The sequence below is a fragment of the Rhinoderma darwinii genome, chromosome 7 (genome assembly GCF_050947455.1).
Source record: "Rhinoderma darwinii isolate aRhiDar2 chromosome 7, aRhiDar2.hap1, whole genome shotgun sequence".
In the NCBI taxonomy this organism is placed as follows: Eukaryota; Metazoa; Chordata; class Amphibia; order Anura; family Rhinodermatidae; genus Rhinoderma; species Rhinoderma darwinii.
Window position 1 is genome coordinate 139615799 of NC_134693.1, and position 22752 is coordinate 139638550.

The window sequence follows — 22752 nt, forward strand, 5'->3', positions numbered from 1 at the left end:
TCCAGTACTATTATATCCTCCAGAGACATTACATCATATGTGTGACTGATATCAGCCGCTCCTCTTATATCACTCCAGTACTATTATATCCTCCAGAGACATTACATCATATGTGACTGATATCAGCAGCTCCTCTTATATCACTCCAGCACTATTATATCCTCCAGAGACATTACATCATATGTGACTGATATCAGCAGCTCCTCTTATAACACTCCAGTACTATTATATCCTCCAGAGACATTACATCATATGTGTGACTGACATCAGCCGCTCCTCTTATATCACTCCAGTACTATTATATCCTCCAGAGACATTACATCATATGTGACTGATATCAGCCGCTCCTCTTATATCACTCCAGCACTATTATATCCTCCAGAGACATTACATCATATGTGACTGATATCAGCCGCTCCTCTTATATCACTCCAGTACTATTATATCCTCCAGAGACATTACACCATATGTGACTGATATCAGCCGCTCCTCTTATAACACTCCAGCACTATTATATCCTCCAGAGACATTACATCATATGTGACTGATATCAGCCGCTCCTCTTATATCGCTCCAGTACTATTATATCCTCCAGAGACATTACATCATATGTGACTGACATCAGCCGCTCCTCTTATAACACTCCAGGACTATTATATCCTCCAGAGACATTAAATCATATGTGTGACTGATATCAGCCGCTCCTCTTATATCACTCCAGTACTATTATATCCTCCAGAGACATTACATCATATGTGACTGATATCAGCCGCTCCTCTTATATCACTCCAGTACTATTATATCCTCCAGAGACATTACATCATATTTGTGACTGATATCAGCCGCTCCTCTTATAACACTCCAGTACTATTATATCCTCCAGAGACATTACATCATATGTGTGACTGATATCAGCCGCTCCTCTTATATCACTCCAGTACTCTTATATCCTCCAGAGACATTACATCATATGTGACTGATATCAGCCGCTCCTCTTATATCACTCCAGTACTATTATATCCTCCAGAGACATTACATCATATGTGACTGATATCAGCCGCTCCTCTTATATCACTCCAGCACTATTATATCCTCCAGAGACATTACATCATATGTGTGACTGATATCAGCCACTCCTCTTACAACACTCCAGTACTATTATATCCTCCAGACATTACATCATATGTGACTGATATCAGCCACTCCTCTTATATCACTCCAGCACTATTATATCCTCCAGAGACATTACATCATGTGTGACTGATATCAGCCGCTCCTCTTATATCACTCCAGCACTATTATATCCTCCAGAGACATTACATCATATGTGACTGATATCAGCCGCTCCTCTTATATCGCTCCAGTACTATTATATCCTCCAGAGACATTACATCATGTGTGACTGATATCAGCCGCTCCTCTTATATCGCTCCAGTACTATTATAATGCTGTCGTTTTGGGTCTAATGCTCCTTTAAGTATTGTTACTCTACCGCCATCGTGAATGACCTTTGTCTATTTGGTGGTTTTAAAAAATGGAGATCATTTTGTAGTTTACATGTATTACTGATTATATTGGCCACATGTCTGACGCAGCACAGAGTATGATGAGGGTTGTAGTCCGCATTCACTGACCTGCAGCGTTTGTGACTCAAAATATTGTCTACCTGATGGTTGATTCGCTGTCTTTTTCTTACAGGGGTTGCTATAAAATTGCAAATAAATACAGGTACCTGCGATGTGGCCATAAGAGAAGGGCCGTCAACTATTAACACTATAATTCCCAGATCACTCAGCGAAGGATAAAACAGATACAATTATATACATATATACACACACATCTATCGTACTCTGTATATGGAATCACATGTGAGACACATGCACACCTGCCAGTCACAAGTCCGGGAGCCCCTCCTCACCTGAAGTCCTTGTCACTGGACGTCATCTTCTCCAGCAGGCTGGAGATATGATAGGTGACATTGCTCATGGTGGCAGCAGAATGGCAGCCAGTCTATAGAGACTTACAAAGGGCCACGAAGGAGAAGAGGGGCTGCAACTTTTGACCCCTAGACAGAGAATATGGCGACGAGAGTGACATGCGAGGGGTGAGGGGATCTTGTTTGCTGTCCCCTCTTTGGAAGTCACTGGAAAACCTGACACTGCGCTGGTTATTAATAGACGGTGAGAGATCGTCCGAGGAGAGACCCCTGCTGGCCACCAGCCCGAAATACAGGGGCAGACTGCAGCGTCATATAATCGCGGAGCACTACATCCCCCATCATGTGGTGTTACTGACATTTATTGAAAAGTAATCTTTAGGGACAGTGTGAAGCTAAGTCATTCTATCTATCATGTGATACTGACCGGTGAACTGTGTATCTAATCCTATTATGTGTGATACTGTCTGCTGAGCCGCTGTATCTAATCCTATCATGTGTGATACTGTCTGCTGAGCCACTGTATCTAATCCTATCATGTGTGATACTGTCTGCTGAGCCGCTGTATCTAATCCTATCATGTGTGATACTGTCTGCTGAGCCGCTGTATCTAATCCTATTATGTGTGATACTGTCTGCTGAGCCGCTGTATCTAATCCTATCATGTGTGATACTGTCTGCTGAGCCGCTGTATCTAATCCTATCTATGTGATACTGTCTGCTGAGCCGCTGTATCTAATCCTATCATGTGTGATACGGTCTGCTGAGCTGCTGTATCTAATCCTATCATGTGTGATACGGTCTACTGAGCCATTGTATCTAATCCTATCTATGTGATACTGTCTGCTGAGCTGCTGTATCTAATCCTATCATGTGTGATACGGTCTGCTGAGCTGCTGTATCTAATGCTATCATGTGTGATACTGTCTGCTGAGCCACTGTATCTAATCCTATCATGTGTGATACGGTCTACTGAGCCATTGTATCTAATCCTATCGTGTGTGATACTGTCTGCTGAGCTGCTGTATCTAATCCTATCATGTGTAATACTGTCTGCTGAGCTGTGAATCTAATCCTTTCATGTGTGATACTGTCTGCTGAGCTGTGTATCTAATCCTATCATGTGTGATACTGTCTGCTGAGCCGCTGTATCTAATCCTATCATGTGTGATATTGTCTGCTGAGCTGTGTATCTAATCCTATCATGTGTGATACTGTCTGCTGAGCTGTGTATCTAATCCTATCATGTGTGATACTGTCTGCTGAGCTGTGTATCTAATCCTATCATGTGTGATACTGTCTGCTGAGCTGTGTATCTAATCCTATCATGTGTGATACTGTCTGCTTTGCTGTGTATCTAATCCTATCATGTGTGATACTGTCTGCTGAGCCAATGTATCTAATCCTATCATGTGTGATACTGTCTGCTGAGCCGCTGTATCTAATCCTATCATGTGTGATATTGTCTGCTGAGCTGTGAATCTAATCCTATCATGTGTGATACTGTGTACTGAGCTGTGTATCTAATCCTATCATGTGTGATACTGTCTGCTGAGCCGCTGTATCTAATCCTGTCATGTGTGATACTGTCTGCTGAGCTGTGTATCTAATCCTATTATGTGTGATACTGTCTGCTGAGCTGTGTATCTAATCCTATCATGTGTAATACTGTCTGCTGAGCTGTGTATCTAATCCTATCATGTGTGATACTGTCTGCTGAGCTGTGTATCTAATCCTATCATGTGTGATACTGTCTGTTGACCATGTATCTAATCCTATCATGTGTGATACTGTCTGCTGAGCTGTGTATCTAATCCTATCCTGTGTGATACTGTCTGCTGAGCCGCTGTATCTAATCCTATTGTGTGTGATACTGTCTGCTGAGCTGTGTATCTAATCCTATCATGTGTGATACTGTCTGCTGAGCTGTGTATCTAATCCTATCATGTGTGATACTGTCTGCTGAGCTGTGTATCTAATCCTATCATGTGTGATACTGTCTGCTGAGCTGTGTATCTAATCCTATTATGTGTGATACTGTCTGCTGATCTGCGTATCTAATCCTATCATGTGTGATACTGTCTGCTGAGCTGCGTATCTAATCCTATCATGTGTGATACTGTCTGCTGAGCTGTGTATCTAATCCTATCATGTGTGATACTGTCTGCTGAGCTGTGTATCTAATCCTATCATGTGTGATACTGTCTGCTGAGCTGTGTATCTAATCCTATCATGTGTGATACTGTCTGCTGAGCCGTGTATCTAATCCTGCCATGTGTGATACTGTCTGCTGAGTTTCCGGGGACAGCCTTGTGGGATCTGCAGACCTTGTCCCCGGTATTTTGGTGGCAGAGACTTTACTTCCAGAACATTTGGGGGTCCGGTCTTATCACTTCTCTAGTACCGGGGTCCCCCTATTTCGGGATATCAGGGGTCCAGGCTTTGTGGTGCTGACATGGCGCCTCTTTCCAGGGCACCGCTATATTCCAGTGCGGTGCCGCCACCACTACAGACAAGATGTGGCGCGGTTGTCTATAGCAACCAGATTTCAGTGCATCAGGGTGCAGTAAATGAATGGTGTGTGGAGAACAGGGCGCCATGTCTGCTCCAGGATCTTCACAAGAGGGATATACTGATATAAACCCTGTGACAGCTGCTATATGTGACTGGAGCCGCTTCCATGACGTCTGATATTTACTCGCTGCAGACAGAGCAGTGACAGGGGACATTAGACGTGTGTGCAACTCAAACGCGGAACCTTTGTAACCCGAGACTGTTCCCACCCGAACCGGAAGCTGCTCTGCACCCCCGGAAGTGGTGGCTGGTTGGATTTTACAGGCGCCGCCGGGAGCTGCCACGTCTAAGAGACGCCGAAGAGCCAGAGACCGAGGCAGCGCGCACAGGGAGCGGACACCATGGTAAGTATCATCCGCCGCTGCGTCTCCGGACACATCCTGAATGTCGCCCACGTCACTCGCCTGTGTGACCGGCAGCTGCCTCAGTACACCCCGGGCGGGCCGTCAGTTATCAGGGGGGTAGGTTAGCGCTTCCTGGGTTATTTAGGAGCGCTAGTGAACTCTGGCGGTATAACAGATAGGGGCCCCTAGACCTAATGTTAGGGCCCCAGCTGGCAGAGGGTTGTTGACATCTGCCATAGAATGAAGCTCAATGCATGTGAATACTGAGGGGAAGATGGATGTTGTGTAGTACATACAGATGTAGCAGAGCTGAGTTTGTCATTCATCTTTGGTGTTACATATAACTGCAGGTAACACTAATGGCATTATCTATAAATCAGCAGTGTAAAGCATGGAGGATAGAGGCAGCTTATTCAGATTAGCTTAGTCTAGTTGTGCTCCTTTAGAGCAGAGCTGCGGTATAAAGCATGGGCTGAGCCTCTGAGACCGGAGGTACGTTTCAGCCTAATTCAGACAATGCAGCTAAGATGAAGTCACTGATGACAGTCGTGCCCTTATGGAGCAGAGCTGCAGTATAAAGAATGCGGAGGGGGATTTAGTCAATGCAGTAACGCTGGAGTTCCAGAACTAAAGAGCAGCAGACAAGCCTTACCCGGCGGTAGTGGCGTATAGCGGAGGTCTTGTTGGGGGTTTGTCTTACCGTGCCCTCACAGGGGGGATATAAGGGTGTAAAGTTCTCGTTGTGATAAGTAAAGTATACAGTAAGTATATACGGAGGTCGCGCCTGTCATCTGACCTATGACCCTTTTCTCTCTCTCAGGTTTCTGTAATCAACACAGTGGACACCTCCCACGAGGATATGATTGTGAGTGGAGGATCCGGCATCTTTATCATTGACCTTTCAGTTGTGCTGTGTACATTAACGAGGCGTGAGCGGTGATTGGCTGCCAGGACAAACAAGGAACTGAACCAGGATGGATGATTATCACAAAGCCACGGGAGACGTGCCTGGTCACTGGGGGCCTTAACATTCATAAGAACAGGGGTCCTGAACCCCCCATTCCTCCTTACTGCACACCCCGCATTGCGGAGGAGCTGGAATGGAGCGGTGGTCTAGGATGTGCTGCCGCTTCATTTATGGGACTGATGGGAACAGCGCTCGTGTCAGGCTCTGTGCACACACGATATTAAAAACGTCTGAAAATACGGAGCTGTTTTCAAGGGAAAACAGCTCCTGATTTTCAGGCGTTTTTTTTAAAATAAAACTCGCGGTTTTGACGGCCGTTTTTAGAGCTGTTTTTCTATAGGGAATGAAAAACGGCTGAAGAGACCTGCACTTCTTATTCGCAGGCAATTTTTTTTACGCAGCTGTTTTGAAAAACGGGCACGTAAAAACCGCCCTGTCGGCACACAATGCCGTATTTCCCATTGAAATCAATGGGCAGATGTTTGTAGGCGTTCCACTTCCGTGTATCGTGACGTTTACGGCCCGAAAAACCTCCGGAAACAAGCTGTGTGAACATACCCTTACTGCTGGTGTGATTCCAGCCATCCTTAGTGACCTCGCATCCCGCAGAAGCAATTACCCACCGCAGTCACGTGATGTGAATTCGCTATCATGGCGCAGGATATTACAGGACGGCGTATAATTTCCCTCTTATAGTTAAAGGGGTTTTCCAGCTTCTGACAACTGATGACCTATCCACCGGATAGGTCATCAGTATGTGATCTGTGGGGGTCCGACCCCGCACAGATCAGCTGCTCCGGTATTTCCGTGCACCGGACGTACAAGCCGGACGCAGTTGGTCCCGCCACGGAATAGTGGCCGAGCTGCAGTACTGTTCAAGTGAATAGGGGCCGAGCTGAGCATTCTGAGCAACTGCTTCCAGGCTCCGTACATAGCATTCTGGGCCACAATATCTGGTGCCCGCTGGCCACCGTAGCAGCTTATCTTTGCGGGTGTCGGACCCGCAACGATGACCTACTGATGACCTTTCCAGTGGATAGGTCATCAGTTGCCAGAAGGTGGACAAGACACGATGTCCTGATCTCTCGCGAGAGATCACACCGTCTTGTCTGCCGACAGCTGAAGAGTGAGAGCGCGCGCACACGCTCTCCTCTCTCCAGCTCTTGCTGTAACACTGTCCGTATCTGATTGGACAGTGCCACAGCCATAGTAACACGCCCCCTTGCCATTACACGCCCCATTGACTGTTCAAGGTGTTATTTAAATGTCAGGCGCCAAATATAACGGCACCAATATCTAAATAACGGGGGAGGGTAGAAAAAAAATGTAACGTGCCCCAGGGTTTGTGCAGCTCTGCCCATTATATGCTGCACTTGTATGGGCAGGTGAAAGGTTCTCTCCAGGGTTTTGCTTCCTGTGTTTTCTCCCGTTATATTGTCTCGTGTTTATAGATGATTGTATTTTGTAGGGCGACACTTACATCTCGTCCTGTCGCTGCGTAATCTCTCGTTACCCATCAGTATTCATGTGTTTGTCTTGTCTTTCCAGCACGATGCTCAGATGGATTACTATGGCACACGTCTTGCCACCTGCTCCTCTGACAGATCCGTCAAGATCTTTGATGTGAAGAATGGCGGTCAGATACTGATTGCTGATCTGCGGGGGTGAGTGGACCTCTATGTAATGCAGACCTGGCCGCTCCTCAGGACAGGAAGTCGGGTGTCATTTATAGATCATTAAGGGGGTTGTGCCATCAATAGAAATGGCAATATATAAACTTAAAATACATCTTAGAGTAACTTTGTGAAGTTGTATTAAAAAAAAAAAAAAAAAGTTTCCTTACAGAAATATGGTATTTATCTGCTTGTAATAGCCCCCCCCCCCCCCCTTGGTGTTCAAATGTACAGGTCTCTGCATGTCATTTTAGAGCAATTGTTTCCCAAAATGTTGGTTGTGTCCTCTGGGGCGGGGGGGGGGGGTCGAGAGCCACTTGCTGATGTCCCAGGTTTCAAGTGTATCTGTGTCCTCCGGATGCAGATACAGTTGGATTCAATGCTGGAAAAAGGAGCTGACCACTCCTTGCTCCATCATTCACTATGGCACAGACAGGCTCGATGTAGTGATGTCATAGCGCCTGTCTGCGCTGAGCCACACACTACACAGACCAGAGGAGCAGAAGGATCTCCCCCGCCTGTCGTGGGTACGGGCATTGGTGATTTCCCTTCATTTCTTCTTGCTCACTGTGACTGTTGACACGGATGTAGCGGCGATTCACAGGTATTGCAGCCTTTTTTTTCAATTTTTAGCGACTGGAAAAAGCTTCGTTCACATCTGCGCTAGGGTCTCCTTTCCGTTGGAGCTTTCCGTCGGAACGGAGCCCTGATTGACACAAACAGAAACCAAAGGTTTCCATTTCCATCACCATTGATTTCAATGGTGACGCAAACGGAAACACAGGGTTCCGTTCGTGGGTTCCCCTGACGGAACCCATGAACGGAGTCCTGACGCAGGTGTGAACGAAGCCTTACACTGGCCAATCATGGGGCAAACGCTCGTTCATAGAACTCTCATTGGCAATAAGTGCCCTATGTAAACAGCGCAGCGATCAGCAGATGAACGAGCAAACGCTGGTTCATCTGCCGGTCGTATTGTTGTAAAAATGAAAAATATAATAGTTGTCGGCCGCACATCTTGGTGTGTAAACAGGGAGATTCGCTGCCAACAGGATAATAATGGATGGGGACGAGCGATCGGAGTAACGACCGCTCATCCCCATCCATAGCTCCCTGTGACCGGAGCAAGCGAGCGCCGATCAGTCAGCTGTCTCGTTGATCAGCACTCGTTTACACGGCCTGGGACCTTTACTGCCGTTGCTCGACTTTCTTTCTCTTTGTTTCACTGATAAGAGCAGAAGCCGCATGTCTAATGGAGCTTTACTAGAATGACGTGCAGAGACCTGTACGTGTGAACACCAGGGGGCGATATTACAAGCCGATAATTGCCATATTTCTGCGAGGAAGCATATATATATTTATTTATCAAATCTGTTTTTTATTAACAAGAAGTACAATGTACAGCAATACAAAAGGGCATATTACAATTTTGTCCAACAATACATGGTGTGGCATCAGTGAACATGACAAGAACAGTGTATGTATCAATATACCTTCTATTTATTTTAATAACAATACTTTACAAAGTTACTCTTAAATGTATTTTGAGTTTATATTTGGCCATTTCTATTGATGGCACAACCACTTTACAGATGTTTCACTGCGACATAATTTGGTGTATCTAATAATAATAATAATCTTTATTTATATAGCGCCAACATATTACGCAGCACTTTACAATTTAGAGTGAACATAAACAGACAATCAATATCAGACATTACATAGTGACAAAGTTCATTTACAATTCACACAGGAGGAGTGAGGACCCTGCTCGCAAGAGCTTACAATCTATGAGGAAATAAGGGAGACACAAAGTGTAACAGTGTTTGTTTGTTCAGTACAATGGTCCGGCCATCTTTTATACACATAAAGCTGCATGAGCCGGTCACCAGCCGGTATCCGTGTATGACGGACATGAAGAGAAGGAGTGTGAAGGAATCTTATTCTGATGACTAATCTAAAAGGAGGGCCATGGAAAGGAGTCAGATTAGGGAATGTTATAGGCCTGTCTAAATAGATGTGTTTTCAGGGCAAGTTTAAAACTGTGGATATTGGGAAATAATCTGATTGTCTGGGGTAGCGCATTCCAGAGGACGGAGCAGCACGAGAGAAATCCTGGAGACGGGAGTGGGAGGTTCGGATTATGGAGGATTTTAATCTAAAGTCGTTGGCAGAACGTAGAGCCCGAGTAGGGTGGTAGACAGAGATGAGGGAGGAGATGTAAGGAGGTGCAGCACTGTGGAGAGCTTTGTGGGTGAGAGTAATAAGTTTACATTTTATTCGGAAGGGGATGGGCAACCAGTGCAGTGACTGGCACAGATTAGAGGCGTTGGTGTAGTGACTGGCACAGGGTAGAGGCGTTGGTGCAGTGACAGGCACAGGGTAGAGGCGTTGGTGTAGTGACTGGCACAGATTAGAGGCGTTGGTGCAGTGACTGGCACAGATTAGAGGCGTTGGTGCAGTGACTGGCACAGGGTAGAGGCGTTGGTGCAGTGACTGGCACAGGTTAGAGGCGTTGGTGTAGTGACTGGCACAGATTAGAGGCGTTGGTGTAGTGACTGGCACAGATTAGAGGCGTTGGTGCAGTGACTGGCACAGATTAGAGGCGTTGGTGCAGTGACAGGCACAGGGTAGAGGCGTTGGTGCAGTGACTGGCACAGATTAGAGGCGTTGGTGCAGTGACTGGCACAGATTAGAGGCGTTGGTGCAGTGACTGGCACAGATTAGAGGCGTTGGTGCAGTGACTGGCACAGATTAGAGGCGTTGGTGCAGTGACTGGCACAGATTAGAGGCGTTGGTGCAGTGACTGGCACAGATTAGAGGCGTTGGTGCAGTGACTGGCACAGGGTAGAGGCGTTGGTGCAGTGACAGGCACAGGGTAGAGGCGTTGGTGTAGTAACTGGCACAGGGTAGAGGCGTTGGTGTAGCGGTTGGTCATAAAGATGAGCCTGGCTGCTGCATTGAGGATAGATTGGAGAGGGGAGAGTTTGGTGAGGGGAAGACCCGACTAGTAATGAGTTACAGTAGTCAAGACGAGAGTGAATCAGAGCAACAATGAGAGTTTTGGCGCTTTCCTCCGTAAGAAAAGAGCGGATTCTGGAGATGTTTTTAAGGTGAAAATGACAGGAGCGTGAAAGTGATTGTATGTGAGGAGTAAAGGAAAGATCTGAGTCAAAAATAACCCCGAGACAGCGGGCGTGCTGCCCAGGAGTTATGGTAATGATAGAGACAGCGGGCGTGCTGCTTAGGAGTTATGGTAATGATAGAGACAGCGGGCGTGCTGCCCGGAGTTATGGTAATGATAGAGACAGCGGGCGTGCTGCTTAGGAGTTATGGTAATGATAGAGACAGCGGGCGTGCTGCCCGGGAGTTATGGTAATGATAGACAGCGGGCGTGCTGCCCGGGAGTTACGGTGGTGATAGAGACAGCGGGCGTGCTGCTTAGGAGTTATGGTAATGATAGAGACAGCGGGCGTGCTGCTAGGAGTTATGGTAATGATAGAGACAGCGGGCGTGCTGCTAGGAGTTATGGTAATGATAGAGACAGCGGGCGTGCTGCCCGGAGTTATGGTAATGATAGAGACAGCGGGCGTGCTGCCCGGGAGTTATGGTAATGATAGACAGCGGGCGTGCTGCCCGGGAGTTACGGTGGTGATAGAGACAGCGGGTGTGCTGCCCGGGAGTTATGGTAATGATAGAGACAGTGGGCGTGCTGCCCGGGAGTTATGTTTTCCCGGATCAGTGGGGGTTTAACTGCTGGCATCCCCACTGATCCTGAATACAGGGTGGAAGTCCCAGTGGTCATAGGATTGGGGTGATCCCTGACTGATCCCGACCTGTCCCTGCTTGTCTGGGACTGTTGGGCCTGAGCAGCAGGATTTCTGTAGGACATTAGAGACTGTTGGAATATCTGCAGGAAGATTTTGATATTTCTACGTATCCTCATAACATGTTTCTGTTTTGCGTTCCAGGCACGAGGGGCCGGTCTGGCAGGTGGCCTGGGCTCATCCCATGTACGGCAACATCCTGGCTTCCTGCTCCTATGACCGAAAAGTCATCATATGGAAAGAAGAAAATGGGACCTGGGACAAGACCTATGAATACACCGGCCACGACTCTTCAGGTGATTACCCGTCTGTGTGAGGGTAGTAGTACTGCAATGATGAGAGCCGGGGCTTGTTGCCTCCCCTCCCCCTTTATTTGTTATGTAGTATCAGAAAACACGTACAGCTTCTAATAGTCTTGTGTCTGCTTCAGTGAATTCTGTGTGCTGGGCGCCTCATGACTTTGGGCTGATGTTGGCCTGTGGCAGTTCGGATGGCGCCATTTCTCTCCTCACGTACACGGGGGACGGTCCCTGGGACGTCAAAAAGATCAGCAACGCACATACGGTAAGCGCTAGTCTATATTATCAAAGTGTATGGGACAAACCATTAGACAATTCTCTGAGAAACCAGTAGGGGGCAGTGATATATATATATATATATAAGATTACCACTATAGTATAGATTTTTTCTTTAGCTGTGGTTTTAGTGTAGACTTTTATTTTTTTTTTTCTGTTTGCTGTAATTAGATCGGGTGTAATGCCGTCAGTTGGGCTCCTTCGGTCGTCCCTGGCAGTTTAGTGGACCAGCCTTCAGGACAGAGGCCAAACTATATCAAGAGGTTCGTGTCTGGTGGATGCGACAATCTTGTAAAAATCTGGAGGTAAGTAACAACTTCTGTTTCCTTCGCCGTGTGCCACCCTAGGCTGCAAGAGTCATAATGGTAATGTGCCCGTACACATTGGATCGCCAGCCAGTCCGCCAAAATCGCTGGATTCAGCCGACCTATCCTCTAATGTGTAGGGGGGTGTCCAGATTCTCCTCTGACCACAGATGTCTGGGGAAAAGAAGGACCAGGCATGTTGGATTTCAACGTTTGAACCTTTGTCCCCTCCTTGCAGGAGATAAGTCACATCTGTCAGCGGCTTATTCCCCTCTCTCCCCCCTATTGAAAACATATACATGTATATGGGGGAGTCAGGAGGAATAGGTGTGCGCCAAAGTGTTCAGCCGACAGCTATTGTCAGTGTGTGGGCAGTTTAAAGTGCAGCTAAACGTTTGACAAACTTCCGACATGTCAGAAGTTTGGATTGGTTGTGGTCCGAGCACTGAGACCCCCACCAATCGCTAGAATGAAGCGCCCGTGTGAGCGCTCTGCCGCTTCATGTATGTTCGGCTTTTTCCGGAAATAAATGTATCGCTGTACGGACACAATAGAATGTCCATGACCCCGTACTCCGATACATCGGCTTTCCGGAAAAAGCCGAACAGAAATGAAGCGGCTCACACGAGACCTTCAGCTGCTTCATTCTAGCGATTGGTGGGGGTCTCAGTGCTCGGACCCCCCACCAATCCAAACTTATGACATGTCACAAGTTTGTCGACGTTTAGCCGCACTTTAAGGCCTGCAATGCACAGTAGACGCCTGATCTGACAGCCGGGTGAGAACTGGGATCTGTATTGAGGGGAGAACATGGCAGGTCTCAGGAGGATGATGTTGTTAGGGGGGTTCTACTCCTCTGCGTGCAATCTTTAGAACCCCCCCCCATAGGATTATCTGTCAATGACTATCACAAAGCGCTGGTTGTATATAAGGCAGCCATCATTTATTCTTCCATCATGGTGGAGCACAATGTTTATCATTCCTTTTGAGAGGTTTCAGATGAATGAGGATGTGTCATAAATGTCTGGTGGGTGGAGGGTCCGGGTGAAGTGGCCACGTCTGCAGTGAAGCCCCCTCATATTCTATGGTGGAAACGGACGTGTGAATGTACATACTAGGGACAGGGCTTCTCCGTTCTCGGGCTTGTTGGGGCCTCCACCCATCAGACTCTTATGTTATAAAGGTTCCCCGTTAAATGTGTTTCCGGTGGGTTTGCATGAGCTGGATCTGCTCAGTAGGAACAGAAAAGCAGACGCGTGGCTTCCAGGATGTAAAACATAAGATCCTGATCCCTTACACGACACTCAGAGGGAGCTGATCTGGTAATGGAGCTTCTACTTGTGCCCGCAGGGAGGAGGACGGGCAATGGAAAGAAGATCAGAAGCTGGAGGCGCACAGTGACTGGGTGCGGGATGTGGCCTGGGCACCTTCTATCGGTCTCCCTACCAGCACCATCGCCAGTTGCTCTCAGGTATCGTCAGCGGCCGCTCATGGTGTGATAGCCGTGCTGTGTGTGTTGTGGCCTGACCTTCTGATGTGTTCCTGCAGGATGGCAGAGTTTACATCTGGACTTGTGACGACCCGACCAGTAACAGCTGGACCCCCAAACTGCTGCACAAATTTAATGACGTCGTCTGGCACGTGAGCTGGTCCATCACCGCCAACATCCTGGCTGTGTCCGGGGGAGATAACAAGGTATATATGGTGAAGGGGGGGGGACGGGACAGACGTTTTTGGTAGTTGAACTTATATTCTGCTTCCATGTTTTGACCCCTGGGCGATCGTCGGTGGTTATATTGGTTCTGTCTCATCTTCACTTGTCCTGTTTTTAGGTGACCCTGTGGAAGGAGTCTGTGGACGGTCAGTGGGCGCTGATCAGTGATGTAAACAAGGGGCAGGGGGCCGTGTCTGCGGTGACAGACGGACACCAGAACGAGCAGTGACCTCTGTGCATTCGGATGATGAATTTCGATGTTCTGCTCGGTCAGGATAAATCCCATAAGGACAATTCACCCGTGATACTTATTAACTCCTTCCTGGCCAAATGGAACCGCAGACTGGGGGTGGGACACGTTTAATAATTGCTGAGCAGTTTTTCTGTAACTTCCAGGTGAATTACCAGTTAATCATTTGTCACTTGTGTTTAAGGCCGTGATCACACATGCAGTTCTGATGCATCTTTTTTGTGCCAATGTCTGAAGTGGATCTAAAAGAATGGAAAGGGATAAAGAAACCACTGATGCATCTCCTTCCTTCTTTGTCCGCTCCTGTATTTGTCTCGAAAAATTTTACAAAACTGGTCTAAGGGGGTTGTCCATGGCTGCCTTCTTCCAGAAACAGCACCACTCCTGGCTATAGGTTATGTCTGGTATTGCAACTTAGCCTCATTCACTTCACAGAAGCTGAATTGCAATACCAGATACAAACCATGGACTAGTGTGGCGCTGTTTTTGGAAGTACATGGCCATGTTTTTCTTATTGTGGACCACCCTTTAAATCTTTCGAGGTTTATTTGACCATATTCCACATGCTGGTGGCCATTCTACATGTAGCGTCTGTCACCTCACTCCAGTATGGCATCTGGGGGTAATACTGGAGGGTGAGGTTCTCCAGAGGAATTTGCAAAGCACCTGAAAACCTCGGTGACATCATTAATTTCTAGCGATAACCCATAATTATTATATACATTGCAGCTTGCGGCCGCTGCTCAGTTCTATTTCCCTCTTTCTTGCCTTTGATACACAAGTTTTGCGAAGTAATGAATAGTTCATCCGATTTGTAAAATACAATTGGCCAATTAATTCACCCAATGAATGCTAAGAGGCGACTCTGTACTCGCTGGTGCTATATGTATCGACGTCTGTAAATAATGGCGATATAACGGGGAGTCCTGATGTTATTAGTGAAGCTTGTGTATTAGAAGAGGTAATCGGATTGTGAGTGTCACCACCTGGATAGTAGACAAAATACCTGACTAAACTGTAAGGCTACGTTCACACGTTGCAATTTGTTGCAGATTTTTAAGCCAAATCCAGAAGTAGTTTCAAAAGGAACAGGAAATATAAAGGAAGAACTTTTATCTTCCTCCTGGATCCACTTCTGGCTTTGGCTCAAATCTGCCACAATTGGCAACGTGTGAACAGAACTGCACTGGTAATGTACTCGGCTGGATATTTTCCTTTAAAGATCACGACCCCAATGTTCCCCACAAATGGTCCCTTTTATAAAATAACAATTTTACCCATTTGCTCTTTATTTGTAAACTTTTGTGTTTTAATTCTTGGAATAAAATATTCAATTAATACATTGTGCTTCTTCTTCCAGATATACGGCGTCTCATCACAGGACGTAGCCGTTTCATTTAAAGGATTTTCTTTATATACACACACACACACACATATATATACACACACACACACACACACACACACACACACACACACACACGGGGCGTAGCCGTTTCATTTAAAGGATTTTCTTTGGACATATAACGCATATATATATATATATATATGCGTTATATGTCCAAAGAAAATCCTTTAAATGAAACGGCTACGCCCCACGCGTGTGTGTGTGTGTGTGTGTGTGTCCAAAGAAAATCCTTTAAATGAAACGGCTACGTCCTGTGATGAAACTGAACATATATTATATACACACTCACACGTTGCCTGGCCACAACATGACTTCCTATCTGGGTGACTACTCTCGCATGTACTGAAGTAGTCACGAGAAGCCCCACCTGCAACACAACAGAATACTTCTCTATCCTACATAGGCTCATTTAAGTCCATATCACAGACTAGTGTAAACATGAGAAGATATCAAAATACTTCATTTTTCCTACATCCTATGGCTGTATAGTGCCTGGTGTAAAGAGGACACTTCTCAAAATATAATTCAGCAGAAGCAGCTCTGGGTACCCTGAACAAGCAGGGGATACTAGAAAATACCAGCAGAATAGTGAGTGCCGCTCTGGAGTATAATACAGGATGTAACTCAGGATCAGTACAGGATAAGTAATGTAATGTATGTACACAGTGACTCCACCAGCAGAATAGTGAGTGCAGCTCTGGAGTATAATACAGGATGTAACTCAGGATCAGTACAGGATAAGTAATGTAATGTATGTACACAGTGACTCCACCAGCAGAATAGTGAGTGCAGCACTGGAGTATAATACAGGATGTAACTCAGGATCAGTACAGGATAAGTAATGTAATATATGTACATAGTGACTCCACCAGCAGAATAGTGAGTGCAGCTCTGGAGTATAATACAGGATGTAACTCAGGATCAGTACAGGATAAGTAATGTAATATATGTACATAGTGACTCCACCAGCAGAATAGTGAGTGCAGCACTGGAGTATAATACAGGATGTAACTCAGGATCAGTACAGGATAAGTAGCATACATATGGACTCAACTGCAGATTAATTCTATATAAAAAAATAAAATGGAAATTATCTTGTACTGATTGAGTGACAACATGACCTCTACTCTAGTCGCATCCAGAGCTGGGTGCCACTTATCTGTCAGACTGATCACACCCCTTAATGTGTTCAAAAGCCTACAGGGAGGTGTGAGGCCATGCAACCTGAGATCTAACAAGAAAACCAACAGTTCTGTGCATGCAGCTCTCGCTGTGATTAGAGTAGAACATACAACTCAACATTAGTACAAGATAATAAAAACATAGGGGCAGATTTACTAATTTAGACTGCATAAACCTAGACCAGGCATTGAGAAGATGGGCCATGTTTATCACAGTGGCGCACGCGGTATGATAAACTTGTCGCATCAGCTCACGGGAATCTGCTGCATCCTCACACATCGCGGTCCAGGCCTGGAGGCGACAGCTGTGCTACCTCGTAAGTGAACATGACATATTTGCTCTCCAGGCTTGTGAACTGTGCAAACACATCACCCCTGACACTGAGCGCAGTAATACAAGAGCGATCCATTACAGCAAAGAGGGAAAGAACGCCTACAATCAAGACATCAGCCTAAAAGGAAATTCTTCCTGCACCTTTCTCGTCCTATCAGTATCAGCTCAATAGAGGAAGAGAACAAATAATGAACAATGGAGGACTACCTGGAATAGGCCCCCGGGGTCAACTACACCGGCCGCCGTCGCTTCCATCCGTCAGACCAGGACAAAGGCGTCTCTTCACATTCCACCGTTGACGCTGCTGCGCCCGACGTCCCCGTATCTCGCCTGCTCACAGATTTCCATCACATTTGGTTCCTTGGGAGACGCTCCAAATTCCAGTGGCGTTGCCTCTCCTATAAATAAGCAGCGGACTTGACAGTGTTTAGACTTTGCTGTGAGACTCCGTGTAAGTCAGACCTCCGGGTAATATCCATTTTGCAGACCTCCAGCGAGGGAATTCGAACTAGAGATGATGTTGGGTAAAGTTGTTCTTTGTGGCGTCGTCCTGTTTTGCCTTCTGTGGACGGAGGAGGTGGAGGCAGGATCCAGCTTCTTGAGCCCAGCAGATATGCACAAAAATGCGGTAAGTGGCCATGCGTCAGTATTGGTGAATGATGTCCAAGTGCAATGGTCCCCAACCGGCGACTCCGGCCAAAACTACAATTCCCAGCATGCTCTAACAGCCTCGGGATGTTGGAGACTACTGCCTCAGTGCTTACAAGCGCTCTCTGTTACCATGTAAGGGATATGGCTGTTGTAGTCAGCACTGGTTTAGTGCAAATGGCAGTATTTTATCCGAGTTACATCCTGTTTTATAATCCAGTCACATCCGGAGCTGCACTCACAATTCTGCTAATTTCTTGTTGGGTTTCAGGCCCTCACATCTCTTTGCTGCCCCCTGCTGGTTCAGTGTATGGACGCTGAATTCTCTGCAGTGCATTGTATTAGGCTATGTTCACACACAAGAAAAACCAGCTGTAAATATGGAGCTGTTTTCAAGGGAAAATTTTTTAGGGCCGTTTTTGGAGCTGTTTTTCTATAGTCCATGAAAAACGGCTCAAGAAGCGACATGCACTTTTTACAGGGTGTCCTTTTATGCGCCGTTATTTGAAAATGAGGCGTAAAATAACACCCTGTGGGAACAGAACGCCATAATTTCCCATTGAAATCAATGGGCAGACGGTTTTTTTTTTAAAAAAGGTTTTCTTTATTATTTTTTTCTCAAAATACAAAATGTACAGAAGCGCAACGATTGCGCGCAAAAACATACAGAGCATACTGACCCACCACACTAGTTGCCAATAACAATCATCATAGATAAAAATACAGTTACAGTGCAAAAGCCAGCCTGAAAACTGAACGGATCACGGGAGCATATAAGTGTATTGTGAAGAAAGCAGGATCTACATTTGACCGTCATTATTGCCAAGACATACAAAACAGACAACCAGTCACACGTCACTCACACCGGCCTATCAGACAGCAGTGTCCGAAATCTCCATCCATCTAGCCCATATCTTCCCGAATTTGTCAGGACACCCTCTGCTAATGTATAACTTCTGATATAATGGTATATACTTATTTACCAGTTGTAACCAATGTTCTATACTAGGACACACCGTGGCCTTCCATTCCATAATTATAACCTTCCGTGCACAGAACAAAACAAATCGGAAAAAGATTTTGTCATAATAGCCTTGTACTAACTCATTCATAATGCCCAAGAGGCACACCTGAGGGGAGAGAACCCGGGGAAAGTCAAAGTTGTCATGCAGAAACTCTACAACCCTTGACCAGAATAGTTAAATCCTAGGGCAGGACCAGACCCAGTGCAGGTACGTGCCAATATCCGACTGACACCTAAAACAGCTGTCCGACCCGGAGGCCCCAATTCTCTGAAGTCTCACCGGAGTATAGTCAATTCTGTGTAGAAACCACGATTGTATAGAAAGTCTCGAGCACTAACTACGGAATCGAAGAAGGAAAGCTCCACCTCCCTCCACTCCTCCTCCAACCGATCAGGGATATCTCTCTTCCACCCCAGGTACGCCCTATCAAAGGGGCGTTTTACAGAGGACAGCAACAGGGCATACGTCTGAGTAAGGGTCTTAGGAAGGTCTGGGGTGCCGAGCAGGTCCTCCGATCCGGAAAACCCCAAAGCTGGCGTGACAGATCCAAATCAATGGGCAGACGTTTGGCGGCGTTCCGCTTCATATCTTTCAGACGTTTTTCGGGACGTTTACGGCCTGAAAAACGGCTGAAAATAACCTGTGTGAGCAAACCTGAAGGGTGGATTTACACTCGGCCGATCTTGCTGCAGAAATGTAGGAGACTGTCCTATTCATCTCCATATACCCATGTACCTGCCACCAAACCAACACCATTCAGATGAATCGAACAAGTCAACAGCCTGTGAATTCACCCTTATAAAAGCTCACAGCAAAATCCCAACCTATTTTAAGTGTCAAATAGCAGAATTATGAATACAGCTCTGAATGCGACTGAAGTAAAAGACATGTTATAACTCTAGATCAGCATAAGCAAAGAAAAGGGTCTGCAAAATTATTCAACGTCATGTGAACATAAAAAACAAACCATAAAAAAACACAACAGCATTAAGTGCATATTTTACCTGTGGATTTTCTGCATCAAATTACGCAACGTGCATGAAGCCTAAACTCTAAATCCAGCCAAAATCCAATGGTAGGTAGCCGGTTATATTAAAATGATCTAATGTATCAAATGTTACCCTCCTGTACCCCAGTATTCTGTATCGAAATATTCATTCATTTAAAAAAAGACCAAATCTTAACCAGTTCTATCGTTTCTCCAGGGCAAAAAGATACCAAAAAAGCTGCCGTACAAAATGAGCCGCAGGGACGCCGGAGACTCCTGGGGGAATCTTGGGGATGAGCGATCAGCAGGAGACCAGGAAGAGATTGGGGTCTGTATGTTGTGTAGTGTTGAAAAATGGGGTCCAGCCACTTGGACGCCCCACAATCAGCAGCCAAAGCTGGAGGCGCAGTATTACATGTTATTAGGGTCTGTGTGATACACGGTAGTGCGAAGCCCCTCCAGAGAAAGACGTTCTTTTCATCTCATCTCTGGTCTCTATGACTTCCATGTGACCTCGTAGAACATATGGAGCGGGGCTGTCCCTAAAGTGTTAAAAAAGCCTAAGGGCTCGTCCACACGTAACAGAATTGCGGACGCAAAAGCCGTGCAGAGGTTGACCTCCGCTGTGTATTTTTCGTACATGTCAATTCCTGCTGCGGAGAGTGGAATAAATTGCTGCGTTTTTCAGAGGAGACGTCACCATCCCCCGACACTGAGAAAAACGCTGCAAAACACGCACCATTTTCTGCAGTAAAAAACGCAGGAAATGCGTTTTTTCCACAGCGGATTGTCTGCGAATTTTAACGGAATTGCTGCAGCAATTCCGTTACGTGTGGACGAGCCCTAGGAGTGCTCCCCCTGCTGGTGCTGTGTATCTATCAATTATAACGTTCTCAATTCCAGGTCACAATTCCTCTGGACATTAATCTGAAAATGACTCGGGAACGGTTCTGGAAGCAGAAAGTGGCCATAGAAAACCTCCTGCTCGGACTGTTCTCCCTCCATTCAGCTCAAGGTACAAACAGTCCTGTGTGTGGGATCTGCGGGAACAGCTTAGGGTCACGTGATGTTGTAAAATGGAGGGGGGGGGGGGCGGAGGGTTCAATGTCACATAAGTCCTAGGATAATAGACATCTAGAGCGATGCACCCCCCCCCCCCCCCCATACTTGTACTCGGCCATGACATATGTGCGGTTTGTTTTACTTTACCCTTCGGATTCAGACAAGCACCTGTAATATGCCCTACTATAGCATTTTGGGGTTATGGGAGGGGGACGTCCCTCTATAAGCCAAAGTGGAAAGCTGCTGCAAAGACCCCGGGTGCCCGCTGAATACCCTGCCCATTGATTTCGATGGATCGCCATGTTATGCTGCTGCACGGAAAGTGAACATTCAGTCAGCGCTGGGTTCCTCTGCTGATCTCCAGCAAAATAGGGGAGATCTAAACTGGACAATTCCTTAAAACACCGCGACAAAGGAGTCTATAGTAAGGCAACGACAACAGCTGAAAACTTCAATGGGTTAAAACGGCTTTCTTTACCGATTAAGTTCCGCTAGATCTGTTCCTGACATGACTCTGTATAATACCGTATTACGCCCCTGGCACTGCCACATGTAGTTGGCGCAGGGCCACAGGCAGAGTTTGGACAGCACCATCCGTATTACTAAGTTGAGGTTTCCCTGCACAGCGACGCTCCCGGCCATTCACCTGATCAGGGCTGCGCTGCAATTCCCCACACAGTGGGTGGCCGGGAGCGATGCTGTGAAGGAGTGAAGGGACCTAGGGAGTTTGTTCTCCGGGGTCCCAGTGCTGATCACATATCCTAGCGATTATTAGATGATCATTCCAATAGTCAAAAACTAAAAATATAGAAATGTTATGCGAATGGAAAAAAAGTAATTGGCATGTGGCTGATCTGAGTGACTATGAAAACTCTGGTACAATGAGATACAACAGTATAATATATAATCTAATAGTATAATGTCACCTATATCATCACATCATACATTATATACGTGTAATAACACGGTCTCCTCTCTCACCAGATACACAGGAGGATACAGCCCAGCCGTCCTGATCCTGCGCAAGATGCCGACCTCCTCCCTGTCCTGGCAGTCGCTGCGTCAACCTGTCTGTGAAATAAAGTAGATGTTTACAAGAAATCAATCTCGTGGGGTTATTATTCTGATCCGTCCATCACATCCCAACCAATCAGAAAACTCAATTAAAAAAAAAAAAAAAAAAAAAAGATTTAGGGCGCATTCACACGCAGCAGATTTTGTTGCAGACATTTCCGTGACTCAAAATTAGTTGCATTCATCTGTATGGGGAAGTTTCTGCAGCGGGTGCAGGGATTTCTGCAACTGTCTCACATCTAAATGCAGAAATTTCTGCAACAAATCTGCGGTGTGTGAATTTACCCGGAGATGTGGATTAGAAGCCGTGCAATCAGAACGCTGGATCTTTGCAGTTTCTGTAAATGCAGTGGGCGGGGTCTTCCTGATGTGATGTCAGAGCTGTGCTGTGTGACCTGAGCCAATCAGATGTCTCCCTCCTGCTGCTGCTCCTCCCCTCTCACATCACGCAGTCTCAGAATCTGCAGCTGCATCTCCCCCCTCCCTATTTATTTACGTTATGAGGAGGCTTGTGAAAATTTACAGGTAGCCTGCAGGAAGAGAAAGGAGAACGGAAGGCTTCTAGAAGAGAAAAAAATAAATTAATTAACAATAAATCAATTGTTTAGAGATAATTCTCTTTCAAAAACGGTAACTACTTTTGCTGTGTGTGTGTGGGGGGAGGGGGAATGGCCCGAATTCAGTTTTGTAAGCAAAAATGTGTGCGCTACTTAGATCTTCTTTCAAGAAAAAAATGTATGTTTAAAAAAAAAAACGGTAACTACATATAAAATATATGACCCCAAGCGTTTACCTGTGATGTCATTTTGCAATTTAATGTTCATTGGTTCCTCTGTGGACTGAAAATATAAATCCTTGCCGCACGAT

The 22752-nt window shown here is 46.2% G+C and overlaps 3 protein-coding genes across 3 annotated transcripts in view; 2 read left to right on the plus strand and 1 right to left on the minus strand.

Moving 5' to 3' along the window:
• The window catches only part of LOC142656881 (cullin-associated NEDD8-dissociated protein 1-like), a 37584-nt gene extending 35292 nt beyond the window's left edge, over window positions 1–2292 (minus strand). The window contains exon 1 of the mRNA XM_075831846.1: window positions 1919–2292. Within this exon, the coding sequence (XP_075687961.1) occupies window positions 1919–1986 (68 nt within the window). The 5' untranslated portion in view covers window positions 1987–2292. The remainder of the gene's footprint in view (window positions 1–1918) is intronic.
• Window positions 2293–4711: 2419 nt separating this feature from the next.
• SEC13 (SEC13 homolog, nuclear pore and COPII component) lies at window positions 4712–15047 on the plus strand. The gene is made up of 9 exons (XM_075831848.1): window positions 4712–4854; window positions 5675–5719; window positions 7370–7485; window positions 11466–11617; window positions 11752–11885; window positions 12068–12201; window positions 13552–13672; window positions 13750–13896; window positions 14034–15047. The coding sequence occupies exons 1-9, from the start codon at window positions 4852–4854 to the stop codon at window positions 14142–14144; spliced, it is 963 nt and encodes a 320-aa protein (XP_075687963.1). The 5' UTR covers window positions 4712–4851; the 3' UTR covers window positions 14145–15047.
• A 2141-nt stretch (window positions 15048–17188) lies between these two features.
• Window positions 17189–21895, plus strand: GHRL (ghrelin and obestatin prepropeptide). The gene is made up of 4 exons (XM_075832431.1): window positions 17189–17716; window positions 19967–20077; window positions 20653–20764; window positions 21796–21895. The coding sequence occupies exons 1-4, from the start codon at window positions 17603–17605 to the stop codon at window positions 21825–21827; spliced, it is 369 nt and encodes a 122-aa protein (XP_075688546.1). The 5' UTR covers window positions 17189–17602; the 3' UTR covers window positions 21828–21895.
• Window positions 21896–22752: the final 857 nt, after the last annotated feature.

Excerpts from the sequence above, each read along its gene's own strand:
- SEC13 (XM_075831848.1), top strand. Across the intron at positions 5,720-7,369 it reads CCTCCCACGAGGATATGATT|CACGATGCTCAGATGGATTA; the intron begins GTGAGTGGAGGA and ends TTGTCTTTCCAG. Across the intron at positions 12,202-13,551 it reads AATCTTGTAAAAATCTGGAG|GGAGGAGGACGGGCAATGGA; the intron begins GTAAGTAACAAC and ends TTGTGCCCGCAG.
- GHRL (XM_075832431.1), top strand. The coding sequence starts at position 17,603 with ATGATGTTGGGTAAAGTTGTTCTTTGTGGCGTCGTCCTGTTTTGCCTT. Across the intron at positions 20,078-20,652 it reads GAGACCAGGAAGAGATTGGG|GTCACAATTCCTCTGGACAT; the intron begins GTCTGTATGTTG and ends TCTCAATTCCAG. Across the intron at positions 20,765-21,795 it reads CTCCCTCCATTCAGCTCAAG|ATACACAGGAGGATACAGCC; the intron begins GTACAAACAGTC and ends CTCTCTCACCAG.